The 22,829-nt window shown below is 42.1% G+C and overlaps 1 protein-coding gene across 3 annotated transcripts; it reads left to right on the forward strand.

Annotated features, from left to right (window-relative positions):
- Window positions 1-10,055: 10,055 nt before the first annotated feature.
- Window positions 10,056-22,214, forward strand: INSIG2 (insulin induced gene 2). 3 transcript variants are annotated; one of them, XR_014616300.1, is made up of 7 exons: window positions 10,056-10,087; window positions 14,196-14,533; window positions 16,144-16,268; window positions 18,345-18,511; window positions 18,929-19,028; window positions 19,481-19,990; window positions 20,717-20,729. XR_014616300.1 is itself a non-coding variant. In XM_084209249.1 (6 exons), the coding sequence occupies exons 2-6, from the start codon at window positions 14,290-14,292 to the stop codon at window positions 19,520-19,522; spliced, it is 678 nt and encodes a 225-aa protein (XP_084065375.1). In that variant the 5' UTR covers window positions 10,056-10,087; window positions 14,196-14,289; the 3' UTR covers window positions 19,523-22,214. The 3 variants fall into 3 exon arrangements, 2 of the variants coding, with proteins under 2 accessions (XP_084065375.1, XP_084065376.1); XM_084209249.1 differs by having other exon boundaries at window positions 19,481-22,214; XM_084209250.1 differs by lacking the exon at window positions 10,056-10,087 and having other exon boundaries at window positions 14,272-14,373; window positions 19,481-22,214.
- Window positions 22,215-22,829: the final 615 nt, after the last annotated feature.

The following is a 22,829-nucleotide window of genomic DNA, read 5'->3' on the forward strand; positions in this document are numbered from 1 at the left end:
CTGTGCCTTAAGATTGTAACTATCATTTTGCACCAGGACAAAAAAAAATTAAATAAATAAAAATTGAAAGGCACAACTATTAAGCATGGATAAAGGTTGAGTCATAAGCAAATGTCATGTTATAGATTTACCTACCAACAGGAAGGCAGCAGGGTTCAGGTCAGAGGTTAATGAAAGACATCCAAAGGACATTTGGTGATTATGTGAGAGCATGAGTTTAATAGGGCACGGGGACGACAGACACTGACAGAAGATTTATACCAGAGGTGATGACACCGCTCCGAATAGTGCTGATAAAAAGAGCCCCAATATGGGCCTGAACAGAATGATGAATGGTGCACAGGGCTGCTCACACTTCTCATTATAAGCTCCTTCACTCATGGTGGCACTTAGCAGCGTTTATTTACTGGGGTTTGATGGTACTGAGCAGAAGCACAGTATATCTAATACTTTAAATGTAGACTTGCCATATAAAAATGAAACAAGAGATAAGATTAGACCATTGAATAATTGCCCAGCTTTCCTGCAGAGATTATATTCACCAGTGCTAACATTATTTTTTTCCTAATGTTCTAGTGTAGGAACAGCTCAAGTGAATTAATTTTCTAAGGCAGAAGGTCAAAGGAAAGTAACTGATAAGCGTTGTGCCTGCTACAGAATATCACTTTACAATATTCTCACCTCCTCATTTATCAGATAGAGAGGAAGAGATAATATAATAAAGGTATATAAACATATTTTTTGTCACGACAAATTTAGTTTTAGTTGTCCCAAGTGCTATTTTTCCTTGTGGCTCTTACTAGGAAGAGGATCAGAGAAGTCAGCCAAAAATGTCAAAATAAAAAAAAAACACAAAAAACCAACAACAAACCTTAGGGCCAAACCCAAGGAAAACTGAGACCTGATAAATAACATGCACTGCACCAAGAAACTCCTTTTCAGACTGTTATATATTTATCAAACCATTGGAGTGTGAATTTATGAATAAGTCTTATCATCTTTCAGGCAGCAGGCACAATAAAAATTAGAACCACAGAAAATTGTGGGTATTACAAAAGGTTATTTCTATCAGCTCATGGGTTATCTGCAGATGGGAATGTCACAGAAGGAAGTTTTGTACATCTTTGCAGTCACAACTTCACCCAGAGACAGAGCAGCACTGCATGACGTCATAGTTAACATTCAGCTGCACATGCAGCAACATAAATAAATGCTAAATAAATAAATAACTCAACCAAGAGGTCTTGTGAAGAGTGTATATAATTTTAAGAGGTGGAGAACTGTAACATTCTGAGCATCCAGTATCAGCCCTGTCCAAGAGGGTTCATTTAATTACCTCGCCTGGGCTGCTATCATTGCTGCTTCCCAGTGCATCTCTATTTTACACCATATCCATCTCATAGTGCCTGAATATGTGATAAACAGGGAAAAAAAACTTTAACTGCATTTCAGAAAGAAAGAAATATCTCCTGAGTTACCTTGAAAATCACACAGTGGGCATCTAATACCTGAAGGGCATCTGAAGGTCCAGTAGATCCCCCAGGATAAGGGGGTCCAGAAAACCAGATGTATGTCAGGCAAAAGTTGCTGAAGTGTCACATCTAGTTAATGGAGAGAGGGATTACAGTCACTTACTCCTCTGCTTGACTAGGAAGAGTGAAAAAAGAAAAAGAAATGTAAATAACACCTTATCCCTGTGCAGCACATGAGACCTGTGCACTGTCTGAGCCAAAAGGGAACACGAGAGGTGCTGGCTTTGTACCAGGCTCTGCAACATGGGAAACTCCAACCTGAGAGGAAGAAATGTCTTTTGTTACCAATCCAGGTATTCCACCTACTCACACCCCTGATACAAGCCACAGACTAGAATTTCTGTCATCTCTTTCATTTATGCCCAGAGCAGATGGACATATCTATATCTATATCTATATACCTATATCTATATCTATATCTATATCTATATCTATATCTATATCTATATATCATCTATATCTATATCTTTTTGTGCTTTTAAAAGACCTCCCTCAGTTTTCCAATGTTTTCCAAATACCGCAGAATAATTTACCAAAAATACATGTAACCAACATTTCTCAATAGCAGGTTGTTTATAAATCTTCAACATCTGGAAAGCTATTTTCACTAATTTTTTAATCACTAAATATTAACAGAAATGTATCCACAAGATTATTAAAATACAGTGTGTGTGTGCAGGGTACATTCAGATCCATGAAAACTGATGAGAAGGCAGGAGGCAGCATGGTTTCCCTTTAAAGCTCTCTAGTCATCAGTGACACTCTGTCATTCAGCATGTTTTATTGTCCACCTGAATCAAATGAAATGAACAATCTACGGGAAGCCACAGCGTTTCTGGGTAGACAATGTATTTGTTAGTGAGGCAGACAATAAAACGTTAGTAAAGCATCTGAAGTGGCTGTACACCAAATGAGGATAAGATTTCTTATTTATGAATAAGAAAAAAACCCTTGAATGACACTCATTGTTTATTAAGCAGAAAAAGAGACAGCCAGGATGACTGAAATGCTGCCTACAGAGCAAAGAGAAAATGTATCAGCTTTCCAGCACAGCCACAAGTTTCATTTGAAGATAGAAGATGTAACATCACTGCTGGTTCTGAAGTTAAGATCACTTTTTCTGAAGCAGCAGAAATGGCAAAACATTACTCATTTTGGCCCATGTTCTGGTTACAAGCATGTAAAACTACTTTTAAAGCCTCTGATAATATACAGCTAAAATCTCATAACTGGAATAAAATATGATCTTTATTCTGCTGCACCACAAATGCTGGAAAATGATCTAAGAGTCCAGAAATTGTATAAACAGATTACTCTCAAAAAGACTGGTGCATGAAATTCCCTTTTTAAAAATAATATATTTGGCAACTGACACATGGCTTTGAATTTATTTGGAATGGATCTTCATAAGACTCTAAGGATGCACATATGAGAAGCTGGTGCTCTTTCCCAAAGTAATTATATTATCTGCAGTCCAGCATCTGCCCTGAAAAACTAAACTCAAAATAAACTAAAATTATCAGATATTCTAATCTGCCAGGTTTAGATCAAATCTCCAGAAGATCTGTTTTCTTGTTGTAGGTATATGCATATATATATGTGCATCTGTATGGACAATATTTTTAGTTTACCACTCTGTGAATTTAATTAATTTAGTTCTTGAAAAAGCTTTCTTCCAAGAAAGGCCAGAAAAGAAAGTACTGTGACAACAGCCATAAATCCACAGCAGAAGATCAGCAGGGTAAATAGCACAGGGCACAAGCTGTATTTAAAGTGTTTGTGTTCACTTTGAGTATGTGTGTTTATCTTTATGCAAGTCCTGGCCTGCTCAGAGTACTTCAATTCCTGGGTAATGGAAAGACCATCAGAAACCTGAATCTCATCATCTTGTTTCATAAATGAATCACTCGAGCAAAAAAGAAGAAAACAACTTACCAAAAAAACCCACTAAGAACAATCCAAACACAAACACAATACTGAGATTTTGTCTCTGCAACATGAAGGCCAAATTCTTCCCTGGAGTAAATTTACAATGGCAGCAGAAATTCACATTCAAAATGTGTAGTGTAGGAGTAAAGGGCTAAGACAAAACCCAGGAGCCACTTTAAGCTGGTCATAGGTCAGTGTTCCACATCAGCAACACAGCTGGGAATGTATTTTTCATTACATCTGAAGTCCTGTGTACTTTAGTTCAACTTGTGTGTGATAATTCTACTAAAAGAGGTAAGAATTTTAAAAAAATCTTTCTCATTAAACCTTCTTAAGCCTTCCTCATTAAACCTTAAAAATATGTGGAAGAGAATATAACTGATGCTTTTGCCATCACATTAAAATATAAGTTCAGAAGGTTCATACCCCATGTTCTGGTAGTAACATCAAATCTTACAAAACATGCCTAAGCCCCTGCTTTCATCAGGAAAGGTCAAGTTTAAGCAGGAGCTCAGAAATCCAGGGCAGCCTAACAATTCTTTGCTGACACCAACTAGTGGGTCATTATAGAATAACGAGACAATTCTTTATCTTTTCACAGCGATTATAGCAAAAGTGGTAATATAATTATGAAATAGGAAAAGGTCTGAGAACTCTGACATATCAATTCCATTTATATTATATTCCCATAGAATCACAGAATGGTTTGGGTTGGAAGGGACCTTAAAGATCATCCTGTTCCAACCCCCTGCCATGGGCAGGAACATCTTCCACTGTACCAGGTTGCTCAGAGCTGCAGCCAGCCTGGACCAGTTGTTCTCATCTTCCTCCTCTACCACATGGCTCTCCAGTGTTGCCTCTGTGACTTTGAGACTTAAAAAAAAAATATATATATAATAATGTTGACTCAGACAATTATTAATTCTCCTTGTCTTTTTATAGCTTCAGGGAGACTCACAGATTTGATTACTAGTTACTGCTCCATTTATCCCGGTGTTCCTTGCACAATCCAGTTGCCCAACATCAGACATCTCTTTTTTCTTGCCAGGCTGGCTGTGGCTGCATGCCATTTGCTCCAAGTGTTCCCAGGACAGCTTGGGCTCCTGCTGAGTGCCTGTCCTGCACCCTGCCTCCTGCTCTGGGCCTGGATGGAGGCACTGGCTGATCCAGCTCCCAGTGTGCTGCACTTGCTGGAGATCACAGCACAGAGAGCCAGTGCAGGAATTTCTGGCTGCTCTGGTACAAAATAACCAGGAGAGGCCAAAAGAGTGTCATGAATTTAGGGTGAGGTTCAAGGGCAGTGTGCTGCTGCCCCCTCTCCTTTATCAGGCTCTGACAGCCCACTAGTAATGGCATCAGATGGGATGTTTTCTTGTCTGAAATTTGACAGATTCTGAGACTAATTGTGCAGCCACAGGGTGTGCAATGCTATTCCAGATGTCCTGGAGTGTCCCTCCCCATCCCCAGCCTCAGCAAGGGTCCTGCAGGCTGATATCACATCGCCAGCTCCATGCAGGTGTCCTGGATGCCTTAAAGTATTTCTAAGACAGACCATGAATCCTGTGCTTAGGCACCTGCATCGCTTACTGACTGTCAAAAGCAACTCCAGCTGATGAAATATATTTCATTAAAACTGCTTTTAATGGAAAATTGTGTTTCCAAGTGAGCTCTTGGTTCCTTTACTTTTGCATTTGCATCTTATGCTTTCTGAGGGAAAGGTCAAATTTGTGAGAAAGCTGAATGCTGCAAAATGGAAATATTTGTTGGAAACAAGAACTTGTGATATTTGAATTGTCACTGTAAATTTGCAGATTTCCTTTGGCTAAGAGGAATAGACATTTTTCAAACTGCTCTGTAATGTGTCCTTCCCAGCACTGTCAATGCCAGCAGCGATTGCTGTCTGACAGAAGTGCCTGAGACTGCTGCAACACAAACATTCCTCAACACTGACCCAGATAACCTGGGCTATTGAGCAAATTACACAGGATAACATCATTATCTCCTTATTCTGATGCCTAAAAGTTGGATGTCTATGAAGTTTGGCACCTTTTCCATCTGCAACAGGTGAAGGAAAGAAACAGGCCTCTCCAGAATACAATTTTTAAACTTAAAATAGATGCATCAAATGAGCACAGTGATCACATTCGGTGTGTGCTACTTCTTTCTACCACCTGCAGAGGAATCTGTTGCTCTCTCTGGACTGTAAATCTGCAGGAGTAGAAATTGTTCATAGATTCATAGGATATCCTGAGTTGGAAGGGACCCACAAGGACCATCAAGTCCAACTCCTGAGCCTGCACAGCAGCATCCCAAGATTTGAGCCTGAGAGATTCACACTCTGCCTTCGTACACTGAAGGGCAACACAGAGTGGGTTATTGCCCTATTTCAATATCATTTAAAATGAGTTGCTGATATTTTTGTAGGCCTAAGTTTAAAGTCTGTATCTCTACAAATATAGTGCCAATTGAAATAAATTCAGTCAACAGTATTGCCAAATGCAACTGTCAGTGTGACTGCCTACTAATGACTACACGGAAAGCCTTGGGATCCTGGGCAGAAGCTTTCAAGTGCAGTTCCTAGAATCTTCTCCTTCCTTGTGGATCTGAGATGCCACAAAGGGAATGAAGGAGGAGAGGGAAAAGGAGAGAGGAAGAGAGGAAGGAAGAGAATCTGAGAGAGACTCATGGATAGAGAAACTGGGAACTTCCAAACTTAAATATGTTAATTTTCATTCGAACTTCAATGACACATATATTTAAAATATTTTCAATCAAGCTCAGAAAAAAATTTAACTTATTGTGCAAGGCTGCTTTCATTCTAGACTGCAGTTTTTCTGTTTGCATTTCTTATGCCATTTTCCTCATCCACTCAGCCATCTATTTTTAGCTTGATTTGACATGAATTTCCTCCCTGCCCTTTTTAATATATACTTACTCAACTGCACTGACCTTATTTTGACTCTTGGCAAGTGACACACTTATGACAGATGCAGGCAGTCACAGGACTAGAATGCATTTATGTACATTCCCTGTGTACCTTCAGGCTCCACACTGTCCTTGCTTCTCACCAGAAGCCACCACCAAAAAAAATTACCACTGAAAAAAATACACTGAAGATTAGTGTCTTAGCTATTTATTCTGTCCCCTGAACCTAGATGTTGCCTGGTGCATATATAAAAATGTGGTAGGAAGTCTTTAATTTCTAAATCCCGCATTTGGATGCATTCTAATATGATGATGATTACCTTGCATTTTCAGTATCTTGTTTAAATGTCACAGCCCTTCAATGCTCCAGCTGTTTGTAGCTCTTTGGCATGTGTTGCAATGAGGTTATCTTGGCAAATTTCTGACTGGGCTGGACTCCATATCTCAGAAACCACGGCCGTGGCTGGCAGTGTTTACTCCCTGGGTGACTATTTCAGCAAGTACTGAATGAGTGTGGAAACCAGATCAGGGCTGAGCCACGCTGGCAGAGTGACACAGGGAAACCCAGGCTGCATTTGTCCATGCAGCACCTTTCAGCACATAAATAAAGGACTTTAGCCCCTGGAGCTGACAACTCAGAGTCTTTTGCAAGTGGTTAAATAAATAAACAAAAATGCCTTTGATAGCTGCCCTAAAACTGCATATCCTGTTGCTAACCTGAGATAAGCACAAGCCCTTTTCATACGTGAGAACACATGTGATCTGATGGCTTCACACTGCCATCTCTTTTCCCTTTCCTCTCTAAAATGCCAACACTATTGGAAAATCAATTTTATAGAACTTGTGCACTGCTCGCTGCGCTGCTGCCAAGACCCCAGAGTAGTTCACAGCACGCTGCTCTTTGTGCCTAACAAGCTCCTGTGCTGCAGGACTTGTCAGTCCTGCTGCTCTCTGCCTGTGACCCAGCTGTGTGCTAACCTGGGTGGCTGCTGCACCTCCTGTTGCAGATAATAAAACACAAAACAGCATCCTCAGCTAGTGAGATAAAAGGCATTTCTGGAAAACATGCCCAGTTCTATTATTCTTTATTTATGAAGGCCCTCCAGAAGGCTTCCGTATGGATGGAGAACTTCCAAAAACGTTTTGGAAGAGATTGATATTCCTGAAGAGTATTTAGAACTTACAGCTTTTTTTTTTTTTTTTTTCCACAATCCTAGCTAAAGGCCCCAGAAAACAGCAGTACTTGATATAGTTGTCTGCAAAGTGGAATGAGGGAGGGACAGGAATTCTTTGTTGCAAAACTGCTGCTGGTCACTGGCCATGCTTCAGCACAGCTCACAAACAGGCTTCTGAAGAAGGGCTGTCATAGATATTTAGGATCTGCAGACTGTGCTTGAAGAGCTCTATGGCTATTCATTCATGCACCTGACAGAATGCAAACCTGGCCTAATCCCTGGGAACAAGGTTCCCACACAGATGGTTTTTTTACAAAGCATGCACTGTGGTTGCCCCACTACTGGACTCCTTGGGAAAGAACAAAAACTTTGACCTGATTTTGTCCTTTTCTATATAAATTCTGGAAGCCCTTCCAGGAATCAGCTCCAGACTTCTACAGAAGGCTTTCTCTTGCCATACACGTAGGCTTTTCCCAAGTGACACGTGATACAGGTTCAGAAACACCTGATATTTTATCATGGATCACCACACAAAGACTCAGGTTCAGTTTTTTCTACCTACTCTCTTATTTTCTTTTTCACTTTCTCACCCACCCATACATATAGCCATGAATCAATTGTCTTCTTACTATTCCTTTACAGTCCTGCTGTGGACACACCTCCAGTCAAACCAACTGGCCTTGGCTCACTCAACCAGTGCCTGAGGCAGCTCTGAGGGCCTTTACAAAGTACAGCTTTAAAAAAGCCACTGTTAGGGACAGGAGAGAAATTCCACTTTTTCTGTAGGTATGTGCTGCAATTCCACTTTTTCTATAGGTATGTGGCTGCTTTAGGCTCCTCTGTTTTGTATGAACTCCCCTGAGTTTTTCACTGTCCGATTTGTTATATCCAGAGCAACACCAACGTCCCAAAACTAAATTCAGAACATTCTGTATTATCTTGTTCTGCAGCCAGTGCAATCAAACAACTCTGTGCTGCTTTCCAAGAGATGATTCTCCCATAATGTTTCATAGCAATTCCAGTCAATTCAGAGCAGATGCCACTTCTCTTCAGGTCATATCTCTACCTCCTTTCTCTGTAAAAATATTTCTTGATCCAGAATTTGGCATTCAAGTACAGCAAAATAATCATCTAAACCACAGACAGGGCAGGCAGCTCAGCAGAATTACTAAGAAAAAAAGACTTTGCTTCTGTGTGACAAAAGCCAAAGTTGAATGATGTGAAAATTCATTTATTGCTCATCTAAACCACAACAGGTTTCTGCTGCTGCAAATGTCTCCCTTTTCCACTCTTAATATGTCTGTTATAGACCCATATCCTCCCCTCTGAGTTTGCACGTTTGGTGACTCTGCTGATGACAACATACCAGCACAAAGAAACCACAGTTATCACTAAAGATGCCACTGCAGTGAACAACTACAGATTTCATCCTACCCAGCTATTATTCTGAGAACTGTAAGGGGATAGGCACTGAATTTCTGCAGACCTCATAATATGGAAAGCTCTGTCAAAGTCTTTGCAGTGGAATACCAAGCTTGGGGGAATGCAACGTGCAAATCTTTTTAATAACAGTATTCAATATCAGTGTGAGAAAGGGAAGAGTTCATTAATACAATAATATGAATATGTGATATACAAATGAATGTAACAGCATTATTTTCACATATTCCATCTCGCATACATAAATGGTGTTTTTTATTGTGATGCCTTTACAATCCCTAGGAAAGGCTAAAGCAAATTGTTTTCTGCTTCACGTTGTACATTTTCCCCCAAAGGCCCAAACTGGAGGTGAAAACGTGGCTTCTGCAATATGGAGATGTGCAATTCTGTCCTCCATCAACAGAGTCAAGCACATGAGAAAGTCCTTGCGGGACCAGGCGTTCAGGAGGGCCGGAGCTGGGCTGGCAGCTTCAGCCGGGGACGAGGACATCCTTCCCACCATGTGTGTGCCTGAAGGTGGAACAGGCTGTGGTACTGCCCCCAGCCCAGCTGGGAGCGTGGCATGGGGCAAACGGCCCAACACATCCAGCTTTCCTTCTAATTATAGGACCACAGAATGTTAAGGGTCGGAAGGAAGCTTAAGGATCATCCAGTCCCAACACCCCCTGCCATGGGCAGGACACCTCGCATACACCGGGCTGACCAAGGCCTTATCCAACCTGGCCTTGGACACTGCCAGGCTTGGGGCATCCACAGCCCCCCTGGGCAACTGCTCCAGGGTCCCATCACCCTCAGAGTAAAGAATTTCTTCCTAATGCCTGACCCAAATTTCCTGTCTTTCAATTTGTGCCCATTACTCCTGCACACTGCACTCCAAGTGAAGTGCTCCCCTCACAAACTTCGTGGCACTGCTCCGGGCCCGCTCCGAGCCGCAGCCGCGGCACCGAGCGCTCTCCGAGGCGGAGCGGCGGCTCCGGGCCGAGCATCCCGCTCCCCCCCGCGCTGCCGGTGCCCGGCACGGCCGAGGCCCGGCGGGCGCTGCGGAGGCTGCGCGGGGCGGGGACTGCGGAACATGGCGGAGGCCGAGTGAGTCCCGGCGCTGCGGAGGGGTCGGGCCGGGCCGGGCCGGGGCTGTGGAGCCGCGGGCCGGGGGGACGGGCCGAGCCGGGCGGGTAGCGGCGCCCTTCGGCTCCTGCTGCCCGCGGGCCGGGGCGGTGCTTCGGGTTAGGGCCGGGGGTGACGGAGGGAGAAGAGGGAGAGGCCGGCGGGCGGTTCCCCGGCAGCCGGGATAGCCCGTGCCCGGTGGGGCTGCCCGGGCCCGCGGCCCCTCGGCCGGCCGTGCTGAGCCGGGCCGGGCCGGGCCGGGCCGGAGGTGCTGACGCTGCCCAGGCGGGCTGGGCTCCCCTGGCCCGGGTTCCGGGGCAGAACCGCAGCCCGATGACTGAGAGGCGATGGTTTTGTTTGCTTTTGGCGTTGCCTCCCTGCAGACGGATGGTTTCTTGCCATCTCCTGCGTGGTGTTGCCCAAATAAACCCTCTCGTTGTCGGCCTAGGCGCGCCATGCCCAGTGTGTCTGTGCGGTGTCAGAAGTTGTGAATGGCTTTCGGTGCGCAGGGCGAGCACAGGGGAGCAGGAGGGATCGTCTCCTTAGGAGACAGTTAAGTGACTGAGTGTTTTAAAAATGTCCAGGGTGATAATTTACTTGTTAACTTTTTGCGCAATGCCAGGCACCGTGTGGCTGCCTTGCGAGTCGTGTATGGTGCGCGGTGTGTTGAAAAGCTCGGGCTGCAGTCCGCGTGTGCCAGCGAGCAGGGAAGTGCAGCTGAGACTCCGGCAGTGCCAAGCCTGCAGCTCTCAGTGCCGTGTTACAGCTGGGAATGTGCATTCCCCAGGAAACGAAGGCTCAGAAGTCTTGTTGGTTCAATATGTTGTGATCTGTTCCTATCTGAGAGGAAACCTGCAGTAAAACATAAGGCTTAAAAGGAGACAGAGTCTCTGCTGTCTGCAGGAACAGTGGCCTCCTAGTCAGGAAGAATTGGAGTCTTTGGAGATAGTAATTTAATTTCTGTGAGAGGTGATGATAGTGTATATCTGTGCTGCGCCAGGGCATTGTGAGCCTTGGCTGGCTGGGGCAATGAAGAATGTTTCCTGAGCACCCATCACTTTGCTCTGTTCCCCAGTTGCTCTGTGGCATGCCAGAAGGTCTCAGGGTCAGTGGAAAATCTGGAAACTGATAAAACAACTAGGAATTATATGTGTAGGGTGAGAAACCACCAGGTGCAAACGACTGCATCATGCTAGTTTCAGACTTTGAATTACTTTCATGAACATCTGTCAGTATGTGCCTACCCAGGTGCCCTTGCTGTGGTCAGGCTGTTTACCTGCTAATAAAAATCTGTTCTGGTGTCTTGAATAACTTGCACCTGCAGTAGTTGTGAAAAAACAGTACATGATTTCCTTGCTGTTGAATTTAGATAAGCCTTCAGAATTAAGTGTGTATTTGCTGAATGGCATATTAAAAATGTGGAAATTACACAAATGCAGGTTTTATGATTTGAAAGTGATTGATACTGGAATAAAATTGGACTTTTACTTGATCATCAGCACTTCTAGGAGAAAAACCAGCAAGAGCCAATCAGTATTTAGATTAGTCTTGCCATGTGGGATAGTTGATGATTCTTAGTTAGGCTGAAGATTCCTGTAGATGCAAAATTACAAGAAGCAGAGCCTTGTTAGAGGGAGATACCAAGAGAGAGTGTAAAATGGGGAAATAATCAATGCAGGGAAATTATTTCTAGAGGAATTTTTTTCTAGATTTCATCAAAGACAGGGACTTGGGCTGATCTCTCTTAGTATTTGAGGAGTGGAACTAGATGATCTCTAAGGTCTCTTCCAATGCAAAACATCCTATGATTCTAGTTTAGTTGATAAGCTTAATGCACAAAATAGGGTGCAGTAAGATGCTTGCTGATGACCCAAAGCTGGCAACATTTGCAGGGCCAAAGAGGACTGAGAGATCCTGCAGGAAAAGTGGGTTGAAGTTGGCTGTCAGAAATAAATGACACCTACGGGCTGAAATGCAGCGTGCAAGGTCTGGAGCTGGTGCCAGGGAATAAGGACTTCAGTAACAGGAAAGAGGAGAGATTTGAATGTAGCAAAGGATCACAGGACATGAGCAAACCACTTTATAACTGAAAAAAGAAACTCTTAACTTCTGTGCTGCTCATTAGAGGAAGAACTAAAAGTGTGAGCTTCTTTATATATCAGCTTGGATCATGCATTTAAAAAAAGGGATATGCAGGCTTCAGGAAGTGCCCAAAGCTGTTGGGATGGTGAAGGAAGTGGAGAGTTAAGAGCTTAGTTTATTCCCCATGGCAAGTCAAAGCTGAGAAGGGACATAACAGTTTGAAAACCTGTGTTAGGCACAGTATTCCTGCAGAGTTTGTAATTTGGAGCTACAGCCTCCAAAGCCATGTGTTTGAAAGACTCCTGTAAATTCTGAGAATTCCGGTGATTACCTGGTGTAATCCCAGGTAATGCCAAAGCCCCAGGGGACACGAGGGAGACTCTCAGTAGAAATAGTGACGTTTTTGTGACTCCATGGTTTCTTTGCTGGAGGCTAAAAGTACGATCCAAGTATGCTAAGCTGCAGTGCTGTGCCATCCAGAGCAGGAAAGAAAAACCTGGAGCACCTCCTTTTTGCTTGAAGGAAGTATTGCAGTGCCAGTGCCAGCCTTGATACAGACATCAAGGCTGGCAGTCTGACTCAGGAAGCAGACTAAGAAGCCTCACATCTTGGTGGTTCTCTTCCCCCCCCCCAAGGTGTGTTCATGATTACAAGGAACGTCAGGAATTGGCTGTGTAGAGGAGAGCCTGTGTTCTTAAGAAGACACTCTTGCCTCCCCAAACTGCCAGTGGGAAGTTTTGTATTAAGAGAACTTTTTTCTTTTTTGTCCTCTTTTTTTTTTTTTTTTTCTGTCTGCCTGTTGGAACTTTCTTCATTGTGATGGAGTATGCCATGGTGTGGCATCACATCTGTGCAGCTGGCTGGAGTATCTTAACTAGCCTGGATGTATTTAACTTTCCTTTTGGCTTTCAGTCAGCAGAAGTGAATGAATGCTGAGTCCTCTGCTGTGCTGCTGTGTCTGCAGAGAGCTTCCTCGGGGTTGGCTGGAGCTGAGAGGAAAGGGGATGGATGTTCTGGTTTGGCTCCCCATGTGCCATAAATAAGAGTTAACAGAAGCTGCTACCAACTGGCAGTTTCAGATTTAAAAACAATGTCAGGGCTTTTTTTCTGAAGTTCCAGGTGGCTAAGCTGTCGATCAAAATCGCTGTTGTACATGAGTGTGGCACTGAATCCATGTATAACAAGACTCATGATGGACAGGTTTTGTTTTTTTTTTTTGAGGAAGGGATTGGGGTGGGAACTCTGCCATTCCTGTAGTGCCGGCAGTTACTCATGTCAGAGGCTTGCTGGTGTGAAGGCAGGTGGAGCTCCTTTTCCTTTGCCCTCAGGTGCTTCTGTGCCTGATTACAGTTAGGGTTCATCGTGATGTAGGGCAGTTTTCACCAGATGTGTGTGTTACTGTGGTAAATATGTCTCTCTGCTGAAGTTACTGCTCTGGTTTGCTGAGCTGTTTGCTCTTACTGGCGGTTACAAAACATATATGCTGCAGGATTGCTGAAATTCTGACTCCAGCCTGAAAGTTACTTCAGAGATTTCACTTTCCAGTTGAGAAATGTTTTTTTAGTGTCCCTTCAAGAAAAGAGATCTCTGAACCTCTGTGGCTGACTTGGAATTGAGGGCTGTGTTTACTTGCTGCTGAATTATATAACCTCTCCAGTTGTTGCTTCAAGGAAGGGAGTAAACCAATTTATTCTTTCGCAAAGCAAGCCTTTCTTCCACCTGTGTCATTTCTTCACCTCCTGGAATGTACTTTCACATTCCTACTTGTCCTGTCCCACATGTTTCCTCCTCTGTCTCCTAGAAGAAAAAAACTAGTTGTGAAACCTATTTCCTTTGTAAGGCATTTTTGCAGCTGTGGTTGATTCTGCTATCGAAGGACTAATTGCCTCTTCAGAAAATTCAGAAAAAATATAATAGCATTTTTTTAACCCAATCTCCAAATAAGTTGAGGGAAATGCATATAATGTTTCTTATATCTGAATTTTCACTCTTTTTTATTATTTTTCAGGGTTTGGGTGTCTCCTAATTGAAGAGAGTTGAAATATTGATTTCAAGTGAATCCTCAGTCAGCCTCTTGGATGCCTCTGATAACTTAAGAAGTCATGGCAGAAAATGATGCAATGCCAACCTTACCAAAAAAGTGTGGCCCATACATTTCATCTGTAACCAGTCGTGGCATGAATTTGGTAATTCGTGGTGTAGTGCTGTTTTTTATTGGTGTATTTCTTGCATTAGTATTAAACTTACTTCAGATCCAGAGAAATGTTACTCTGTTCCCCCCTGACGTGATCACAAGCATCTTCTCCTCAGCTTGGTGGGTACCACCTTGCTGTGGCACAGCATCAGGTAAGTTCAGTCGTGTCTATGCCTGGTGTGCTGAGATAGGTAGTTGCAAAAAACTGTATGAGAGGTGGGGAAGATAAAAAACTCCCTTTCAACATCACTGTCCTCATTGAGCTGTTACTATCCTTCTGATCTTTTTGTATACACAAATACACGTGTCCAGGAATTAGTTTTTGTGCTCTCCTGGGTCACCTGAGAACACTGCAACTGCCAGTGGGAACTTGGGAGGGCTACATCTTGCCATCATCTCACAAGAAACTTGTGGGTCTTTCTGGGCCTGATGGGTTGGTAGTTTTGATGGAAAGACTAGATATGGCTTGTAAAGTGCACTGTTTGATTTTAGTACTTGATTTTTAAGTCATCTGATTTAAAGATACTGCAGCCTTAATTAGCTTTTCCCAGCAGGAGTCACTCTGTTGAGATGTTCAGGGTTTGGTTTTTTTTCATTATTAGTCTTCTCCATTTTTTTTCCTTATCTTCTCTGCTGGCATGCATACAGGGAACATCTGTGGTAAATGCTGATAATTCACCCATTTTCTTACCATTTGTACTTGCACAGCCTTCGTGGAATTGACGTTACATTTCTCTGCAGTATGGTTTATTATTATGAGCAGAATAAAGGTATTTTGCATATTTATAATCAAGGGTGATCGAGGCTGCATTCAGAAAAGTCCTTTCATCCATCACCGTTATTAGTCATGAGTTTGGCCCGAGGCCTTTGGCAAGAAAATTGCTCAGGGAGGTTTTTTCCACTCCAGCTTTACTGATCATTTATTTTCCTGAATCCTGGAGATCAGTTTCCTCTGTGGCAGAGGAAAGAGCATTTGCAGTGTTACCCCCAGCAGTGTGCTGGACTGAAGACACTGCAGTCTGTACCAAATGCTCAGGCTCTGCTGTGCTCACACCACTACAGTCTAATATTAAGGCACCATTATAGTTCTTTAGTGTGGTTGGTAAAAATCTTTTTAACTGCAGTTGCAGTAGAGAACACATTTGTGAAGAAATATTGAAAGAGCATCTCAATTCCCTGGGGCTGGAATTCCTGTTTGCTTTCTGTATTCAACAGCTACTGTGGGCTCTTGGCATTCTCTCTTCTGGGTGAGCTTGAGAGTAGCATTGAAGAAGAGAAAAATATTTTCCAAACAAAGCTGCTTGTAACAAGAACAGAAGAAAACACAAAATATTGATGTTATAAACCACACCAGTACTGTGGAGTATTGGTTTTGCAGTTATTTTAAACATGTTTGATGTGTGGGATTTTTGGAAGTGCCAACCTGTAAGCTATTAGTACTCTTTCTATACTACAGACTTGGGTGTGGGGGAGAGCTCTGTCATCCTCTGCCCCTAGTTCAAATTGTCTCTGTATTACTGCTTCTGCAGTGGCTGAAGATGCTGCTGAACTTTATGGAGTTTTTTTAAATAATAAAACTCTTGGGAATTCCTGTTCTTTTACAATGTATGTGCTGTTTAACGTAATTTTTTTGCTGTTTATCCTTAAAATATGTGTTTTAGTAGTGACTCCAATTGTGAAAGTCTAGATAGTCTTTATTCTAGGCTATTAAATATTGCCAGTGCTTTAACTTGAGGGCCTTTTTTCTTTCCTGTCTCCACAGCTGTGATTGGGTTATTGTACCCCTGCATGGACAGACATCTGGGAGAGCCACATAAGTTCAAGAGAGAATGGTCCAGTGTCATGCGATGTGTAGCAGTCTTTGTAGGAATAAATCATGCCAGTGCTGTATCCTGTAACCAGATGACATTGGTGGTAACAAATGGGTTTCCTCTTAAAAAAAGCTCACACAGTCAGTCGTGGTGAATTTGGTGTTAAAGGTGTAACATGCAGCATTTTTGCAAGGAAAATGCAGAGCACGTGTTAGTGTCAGACTTGTAGCAATATTGGAGCTGATGAGTCTCACATCTTTTTGTTCTGAAAAATATTTTCATTAGGGGTGTCTCAATACTGGGCTTTGTCTTACTTAGAGTCTTTATTTTCTTTGAATAATTAAGGTTAGTGCAGGAAGATATTCATGCAGTAGGTATTACAGAAAAGTGCTTTAGGTTGTTGCAAGCTGATGTCCTATTAATACCATAGTAGGAGTTTGAGGCCCTGTCTGAGGTCATGAGTGAAGCACATGCACTTTGCAAAGAGTGGGGAAAGCTCAGGGCCAGGAATACCCAGGACTATACAATTCCAGGAAATGTTGCTATCCTCTTCTGCAAAGGATGCCTTTCTTTGATGCCAAGAGAGCACTCTGGGTGACCAGATGCATTTCTCATGGACTGGTGCACCTTACTGGCAGTGCTGTGGGTCTGAGAGGCTTTCTGCAGTTATGCCTAGTGCCCCCTCTGTCAGCTAAAACCAAGGTCTGCTGGTGAAAATTTGGGTCTTGGAAAGAAAGTTGATTATCTCTGCAATGCTCATCTTCACCAATGCCAGCCCGAACACAGTTCACAAAAATGGTGCTAAAAGTTCTGTTCTTGTGCTACTGGATCTCCTCATTCCCAGGAAGAGAGGGCACATTAAGGGAAAGGTGGGAGAGCTGGCTGGATTCTCACTGGGCTTGCTTGGCCACTGGTTTTGTTGCTGTGTAGTTTTTCCCCACCCTCCGCTCTCCAGTGTGGCCAGGTGAGCTGGAGCTGCCCAGGTTCCGAGTCCTTCCCACTGTCCCTCACAAACCTCACTCTCCTTCCAGAGATGCTCTGCTCTGGTGCTGTGGTTCTCACTGCCTGGCCTGTACCTGTTGGGTGAGCCCATGGCAGCTTTGCTACTTTTAAGAAATAAGAGTTGACAGCTCCTTTTTACACGGGTCTGATTATTTACAGCAAATTTTCTGCAGTTCTCTAGCAGCTGTTCCCCATATCCCAGGACATCAGTAATGTACTGTCTGTATTTCCTGCTTGACAGCTCTCCAGACTGCTTTCTCTTCAGCTGTTGCCAGTTCTGCACATTGCCAGATTTGGTGAGGGTTCTATCTTCTTTGACACTTTTTCTGAAGCTATTGATTTTTATCCTGTAATTATTTATTTCAGTTAGTCATGGTTGTTTCTCATTTCCACTAGGTCTCCCTCCAGATTTTTGTGAGGAAATAGGACAGTGGTTTTTATACTGTCATCCCATAAGTTTTCTTTCTGGCAAAAGCAACATGACAAGCCCCTTTTTAATTATCTGTTTTGGACAGGAGTAATGAGAACGAGTTCATGTTTCCAAAACATTTTGAAGGATGTGAAACACACAAAGATATTTGAAGTGACTTCACAATTCTTTCACAAGCTGACAAAACTGACTTTCATTGTTGATTTACTTGAACACTTTCCAGTAATATTTTCATTTTGATTTATAAAACACATTAACATTTTAATGTTGAGCTGAATGTAAAGCATCGTGTAATTTAAACAAAAATGCAATTAATAGTGGTAAGTACCTTTTTTTGGTAAATCCCTATCAGTTGAATAAATTTAATGCTAGATTTAAGATTTCATATTCAGTGTAATAAAGGGCCAGGTGAGGGTGAGAAGTAACATATGCATTGTGTGTCTGTATAAAGTGCTTGATTGCTTGGTAGGGGAAGAGGCTCTTCAGTCTTGTACAGTGCAAAGATCCTAAAATTTGAAGAATTCTTAGTTTCCTGAAATATTGATAATTACAAGCCTTAATTCCTCACACCTGATAGCTGTATGAGAGATGATACAACTAACACTGTACTTGTCTTAATGGTATTTTTTTTCTGTTGTGCCAAAATAATAGAAACAATTACAAAAATTGCTTTATCCTTGTACATGGTATTTCCAAGCTGATCCTTAACAGCCAGCACAGAAGGTGGATTTTGCCAACAATATCCAGCTGTCTCTCACCTTGGCAGCCCTGTCCATTGGGCTGTGGTGGACTTTTGACAGGTCACGAAGTGGCTTTGGTCTTGGAGTAGGAATTGCTTTCCTGGCCACCTTGGTGTCACAGCTTCTGGTGTACAATGGAGTTTATCAGTAAGTATTTGCTCCCCTAAGGTGAAATGATAATGTTCTGAAGCTGTAACATTGAATCAGAATAACTGAAGGGGTACAATTTGACATGATTTTCAAAACTGTCAGCGCCTAATTTTGAGCACAGCACAAATGGGACTGTTTGTGAAAGCTCTTACCTGAGTGTAAGTGAGAAATCTAGTTGGAGATGCTAATTGAAATAAAATTGCTACCTTGTCAACGATGTAACATGCTTTGTTTTGTTGAATAAATGCATCTATAATCAATAAGAAACCTCCTTTGTTGTTTGCTGCAAGAAATTAAATTTCCATAATGTGGATCTTTTTGAGTTAATATATCCTCCTAATTGTGAGTTTGCCTTGTGTTTGGAGGACTCTGTATTGCACAACACTGAGCTCAGAAATGTGTGCTCTTTTCCAGATACACATCTCCAGACTTCCTCTATGTCCGTTCCTGGTTGCCATGTATATTTTTTGCTGGTGGAATAACAATGGGCAATATTGGCAGGCAGCTGGCAATGGTGAGTCTGGAGGAGGGGGACTGATTGCCTTCCAGTAGAAGTTTAAATGTACATATCATTTCTTCCTCCATGTATACCAGCCAGCTGTTTGGCTCAAGGGTGTGCAGTGAGGTAGAAACCAGCAATCATTTCTTGTTGATGTACTTAGTGAGCTGATCAGTCTGTAAATCAGAGTACACCCGTGCTTTGCTCTGTACACTCTGTTACATACTTTCAGGACCATGAGCTAAGAACTCCTGTGTTTGGGGAGAAATCAGGCCATCCCCAAAGTCTGGTCTGCTCAGGAGACAGAAATTGCAGTCACCAGTATGTACACAAAACTTAAGGAGATCAAACTTTTCTGAGTGGAGTTTTAAAGGAGCTATTTTGTTACCCATTTTGTAGAAAAATTACTCAAGTCTTTTTCACTACTTATGTAAATTAATATTATTTTGTCAATTTCTGTTTTTCAGTATGAATGCAAAGTCATTGCAGAGAAGTCTCACGAGGACTGAGAAGAAATAATATGCACCTTTTAAACAGGAAAATGTCTGACAAATGACTGTTGGAGGAGCATAAGGAACACTTGACTATGAAATTGCCAAAATGCAATTTTTTTCCCTTGAGTGGTATACTTTACTGCAATCTGTGATTGCTGCTTCTATAGAAACCTTGATGTCTGATTTTGATTACTGTGAAGTTACAATAGTATGCAATACATTTGACGATATTGGTTCAATTATAGGATTCTTTTTTCCAAATCTAAACAGTTTACCATAAATTTCTGTCTGTCTCTAATGTTGCAGTGCCAAACTGAACCTTTGCACTATGTTTCTGTAGCTGAAACTTCTTGATTCACTTTATCTTGAAAGTTTTGAGGAATTTGTTCTTAACAGCTAGTAAAAAGACAGAGAGGGTTCACGTTCAGCGATGAAGATCTCTTTCCATGATAGCCCATAATATCTGAAGTTTATGGATTACAGGTGAACTTTGATGCAATAAGTAACTGATTTATGCCTATTAACAAAGTATATAATCCTTCTGACCCACATTACTGGTGAGGAAACACTGCAGGTTTCATGGGTTATTGCCATAGCATTTCATTTGTCTGTGGTGTGTGCCCAGTATCACAGAAATGGAAATTAAGTCTGGAAACTATTCACTATTTTTCCCCTGGTATATCCAGCATCTGTGTTTGTGTTTTTGAATTTATGTGAACCGTGGACAGATTCTGAAACTACGTGTGTGCAAAACAGGATACAGTTCAGGTCATTCTTGTACAATCCTTTAAGCTGATTTGTGTTGATAGGAAAACAGCTTAAGGAATTTTTATTTCAAAATTCAATTCTGAAGTAAATCAGCCACTACCATAAAGTGTCATAAACCCCTCCATTACCAATGTTACTTTTGGTGGCCCTTGCCCACCCCCTGCTCTGTTGGCAGGGATCAGCAGTGCTGTATTTTAGGTACTGATGGAGCCCTCGTTGCTGTTACTGTGTCCAGGCAACCATAAATGCATTTGTTCTTGGAGCAGTTTTCTGAGGCAGAGAAATGCTGTTAGCCCTGTTTGACAGGTGCCTGTGCACAGACAGCCTGGTAGGACAGTGAGCTGAAATAGGCTGTGTGCTGAGCACTTCCCTTCTTAAGAAGGATTTTAGTGTGTGACCCATATCTGGGGGCATACATGGAATTTTCTCTTGGCTTTGCAGCTGGCTTTTAAGACCATGAGCTGGAAGAAGTGCAAGAAGGCAGAAAGCAGATTTCAAGAGGACACTACTAACCTATGCCTGCAGTGAGTTTGGTGTGGGATGTCTCCGCTTTGTTTTCCCATTCTGTCTTTGTTGATGATGTTTAAATGTATTTGTTTTCCTTTTTTGTCTTTAAGTACTATTTTTTAAGTCTTCCATGAAAGGTTTATAAGACACGTTACAGTCACCTGGGGAGGCTGGAGTTGGTCCAAAGAACAAATAGATGTTTAGACAAGTTTTTATTAATAAATGTGTGAATGTGTTGTACACAAAGCTGTAACTAGGCAACCTTTTCAGTCTCACCTGCTTACCTTCAAATCTGAAAAGTGTGGAATGAGCACTTCCAAAAGCATTGTAACAACAGAAAAATTTCTTGAATGGGAAATTGTAAAAATAATAAATAAGCAAGTGATGTATGAAAAGCTTGGTTCTGCAGCTCCAGACAGTGTCATCGCCTGCAGCTCACTGTCCTGGGACAATGTTTCAGGAAAGCACCTACAGAGGCACTTTGCTTTAAGCAGAGGCAGAACATGTCTGAGTAGATCCCTGACCAGAGGTTTTCTCTTAATCAAATCAAAAGGCAATAAGAAGCATTTTGTTGATAAAACCAAGAAGCTGGACAGGAATGAAGGGTGAGTTTCTTTAGGCAGGCTCTGGCAATTTTCTGAAGAAGCTGCTGGGTCTCTCTCTTACAGTATTTCACCTCATCCACCTTCTTTACTTCAACAGATGGCTTCAGCTTGGTGGACAGTGTGAGAAGTCCCTATTGAGTTATCAGGGCATGAGAGGCATAAAATTCAGATGTTTCTTATCCTAACTGTAGGGAATAGCATGGTACCTCAGTAGCCAGTGTGCTGACTTGGTAAACAGTGTAGTTTCATCATGACCAACAAGTGTGTACAACTGAAGATGAGTTGGTTTTGTTATTTCCTTGGTGGTAGAACTGCTGTTACCTCCCAGCCTGATGCTTACACAGAAGCAGCCTTGTGTGTGTTGAAATGTGCAGTATGTGAGAAGTGGTTGTTGTGCATCTGTGGCACCCACTTTGCAGCACTTTGCACTCAGATTCAGCTAAACCTGGTTAGACTGTGCTGTCCGCTGACTTTTAAATTTCATTTTGGAAATTTTGAGCATGTTGTGCAAAGGCAGCAATCATCCAAAATAAATTTGGGTGGAGTCCTTTATTATATGTGTCTGTACTGTTTTTATTCTTTCTTGACTAACATCAATACAGGATGACATCGTAGGTGTCCTGTTGTTTCAAACTGCTGTGATTTGATGGCTGATGTGTTCAAACCCTGGGAAAGGTTCATGATGAGAATGGTGACATGGCCTTAACTTCTGTGGTGTGGACATGCTGCTACTGTATAGCATGTAGTTATATTGTCTGAAAAATGTTGTTCAATAAAGAATGAATAAGGTATAATTTAGATACAGCTTTAAAAGCACTCTAACCTCTTCACCCAATTGACTCCTGTAAGGTCTATGCTGTTTAAACTGGCAAATTGCTGTTAAAAGCAAAATGTGCATTAAACACAATTGCAACCTTGATTGATAGGTTTCCTCTTTCTTTAAGAAGTTATATTGATATTTAAAATACACTGAGTTGCCTTCTATCAGCAATCTCATAATAATTCTGACCGTTTAGCTGGCATATTGGTTGCACATATGTATAAAAATCGTGAAAAAGAAGCAGAGAAGATCAAATCAGCTGTGATTCTATCTTAATTACCATGCTGAGCAGCCTTGGAAAATCTACTCTTTTGAATCTGCAGTGGGAATAAGATAACTTCACTCACAATACAGAAAATAATGATTTAGATATAAATAGCTAATATGGATATGAAAAAAACCCAAAACACAAATGGCAGGGAAATTCATAATGTATTTGTATTTATTCATGTTCTGGTCTGGATATGAACTGAATATTACTCTGGTATTCACAGACTCCATTCATCATGCCCATCACTGTCTCAAAAAAGGTGTAATAAAGAGAGGTTTGGAAATGTAATGAAAAAGCATCCAGGCAGAGGTGAGAAAAGGGTGAGAAGAGAGGTGCATGAGGGTTTGGGAT

This window comes from Fringilla coelebs (genome assembly GCF_963513975.1).
Source record: "Fringilla coelebs genome assembly, chromosome: 7".
Lineage (NCBI taxonomy): Eukaryota > Metazoa > Chordata > Aves > Passeriformes > Fringillidae > Fringilla > Fringilla coelebs.

Excerpts from the sequence above, each read along its gene's own strand:
- INSIG2 (XM_084209249.1), top strand. The coding sequence starts at position 14,290 with ATGGCAGAAAATGATGCAATGCCAACCTTACCAAAAAAGTGTGGCCCA. Across the intron at positions 16,269-18,344 it reads GAATAAATCATGCCAGTGCT|AAGGTGGATTTTGCCAACAA; the intron begins GTATCCTGTAAC and ends CAGCCAGCACAG. Across the intron at positions 18,512-18,928 it reads GTGTACAATGGAGTTTATCA|ATACACATCTCCAGACTTCC; the intron begins GTAAGTATTTGC and ends GCTCTTTTCCAG.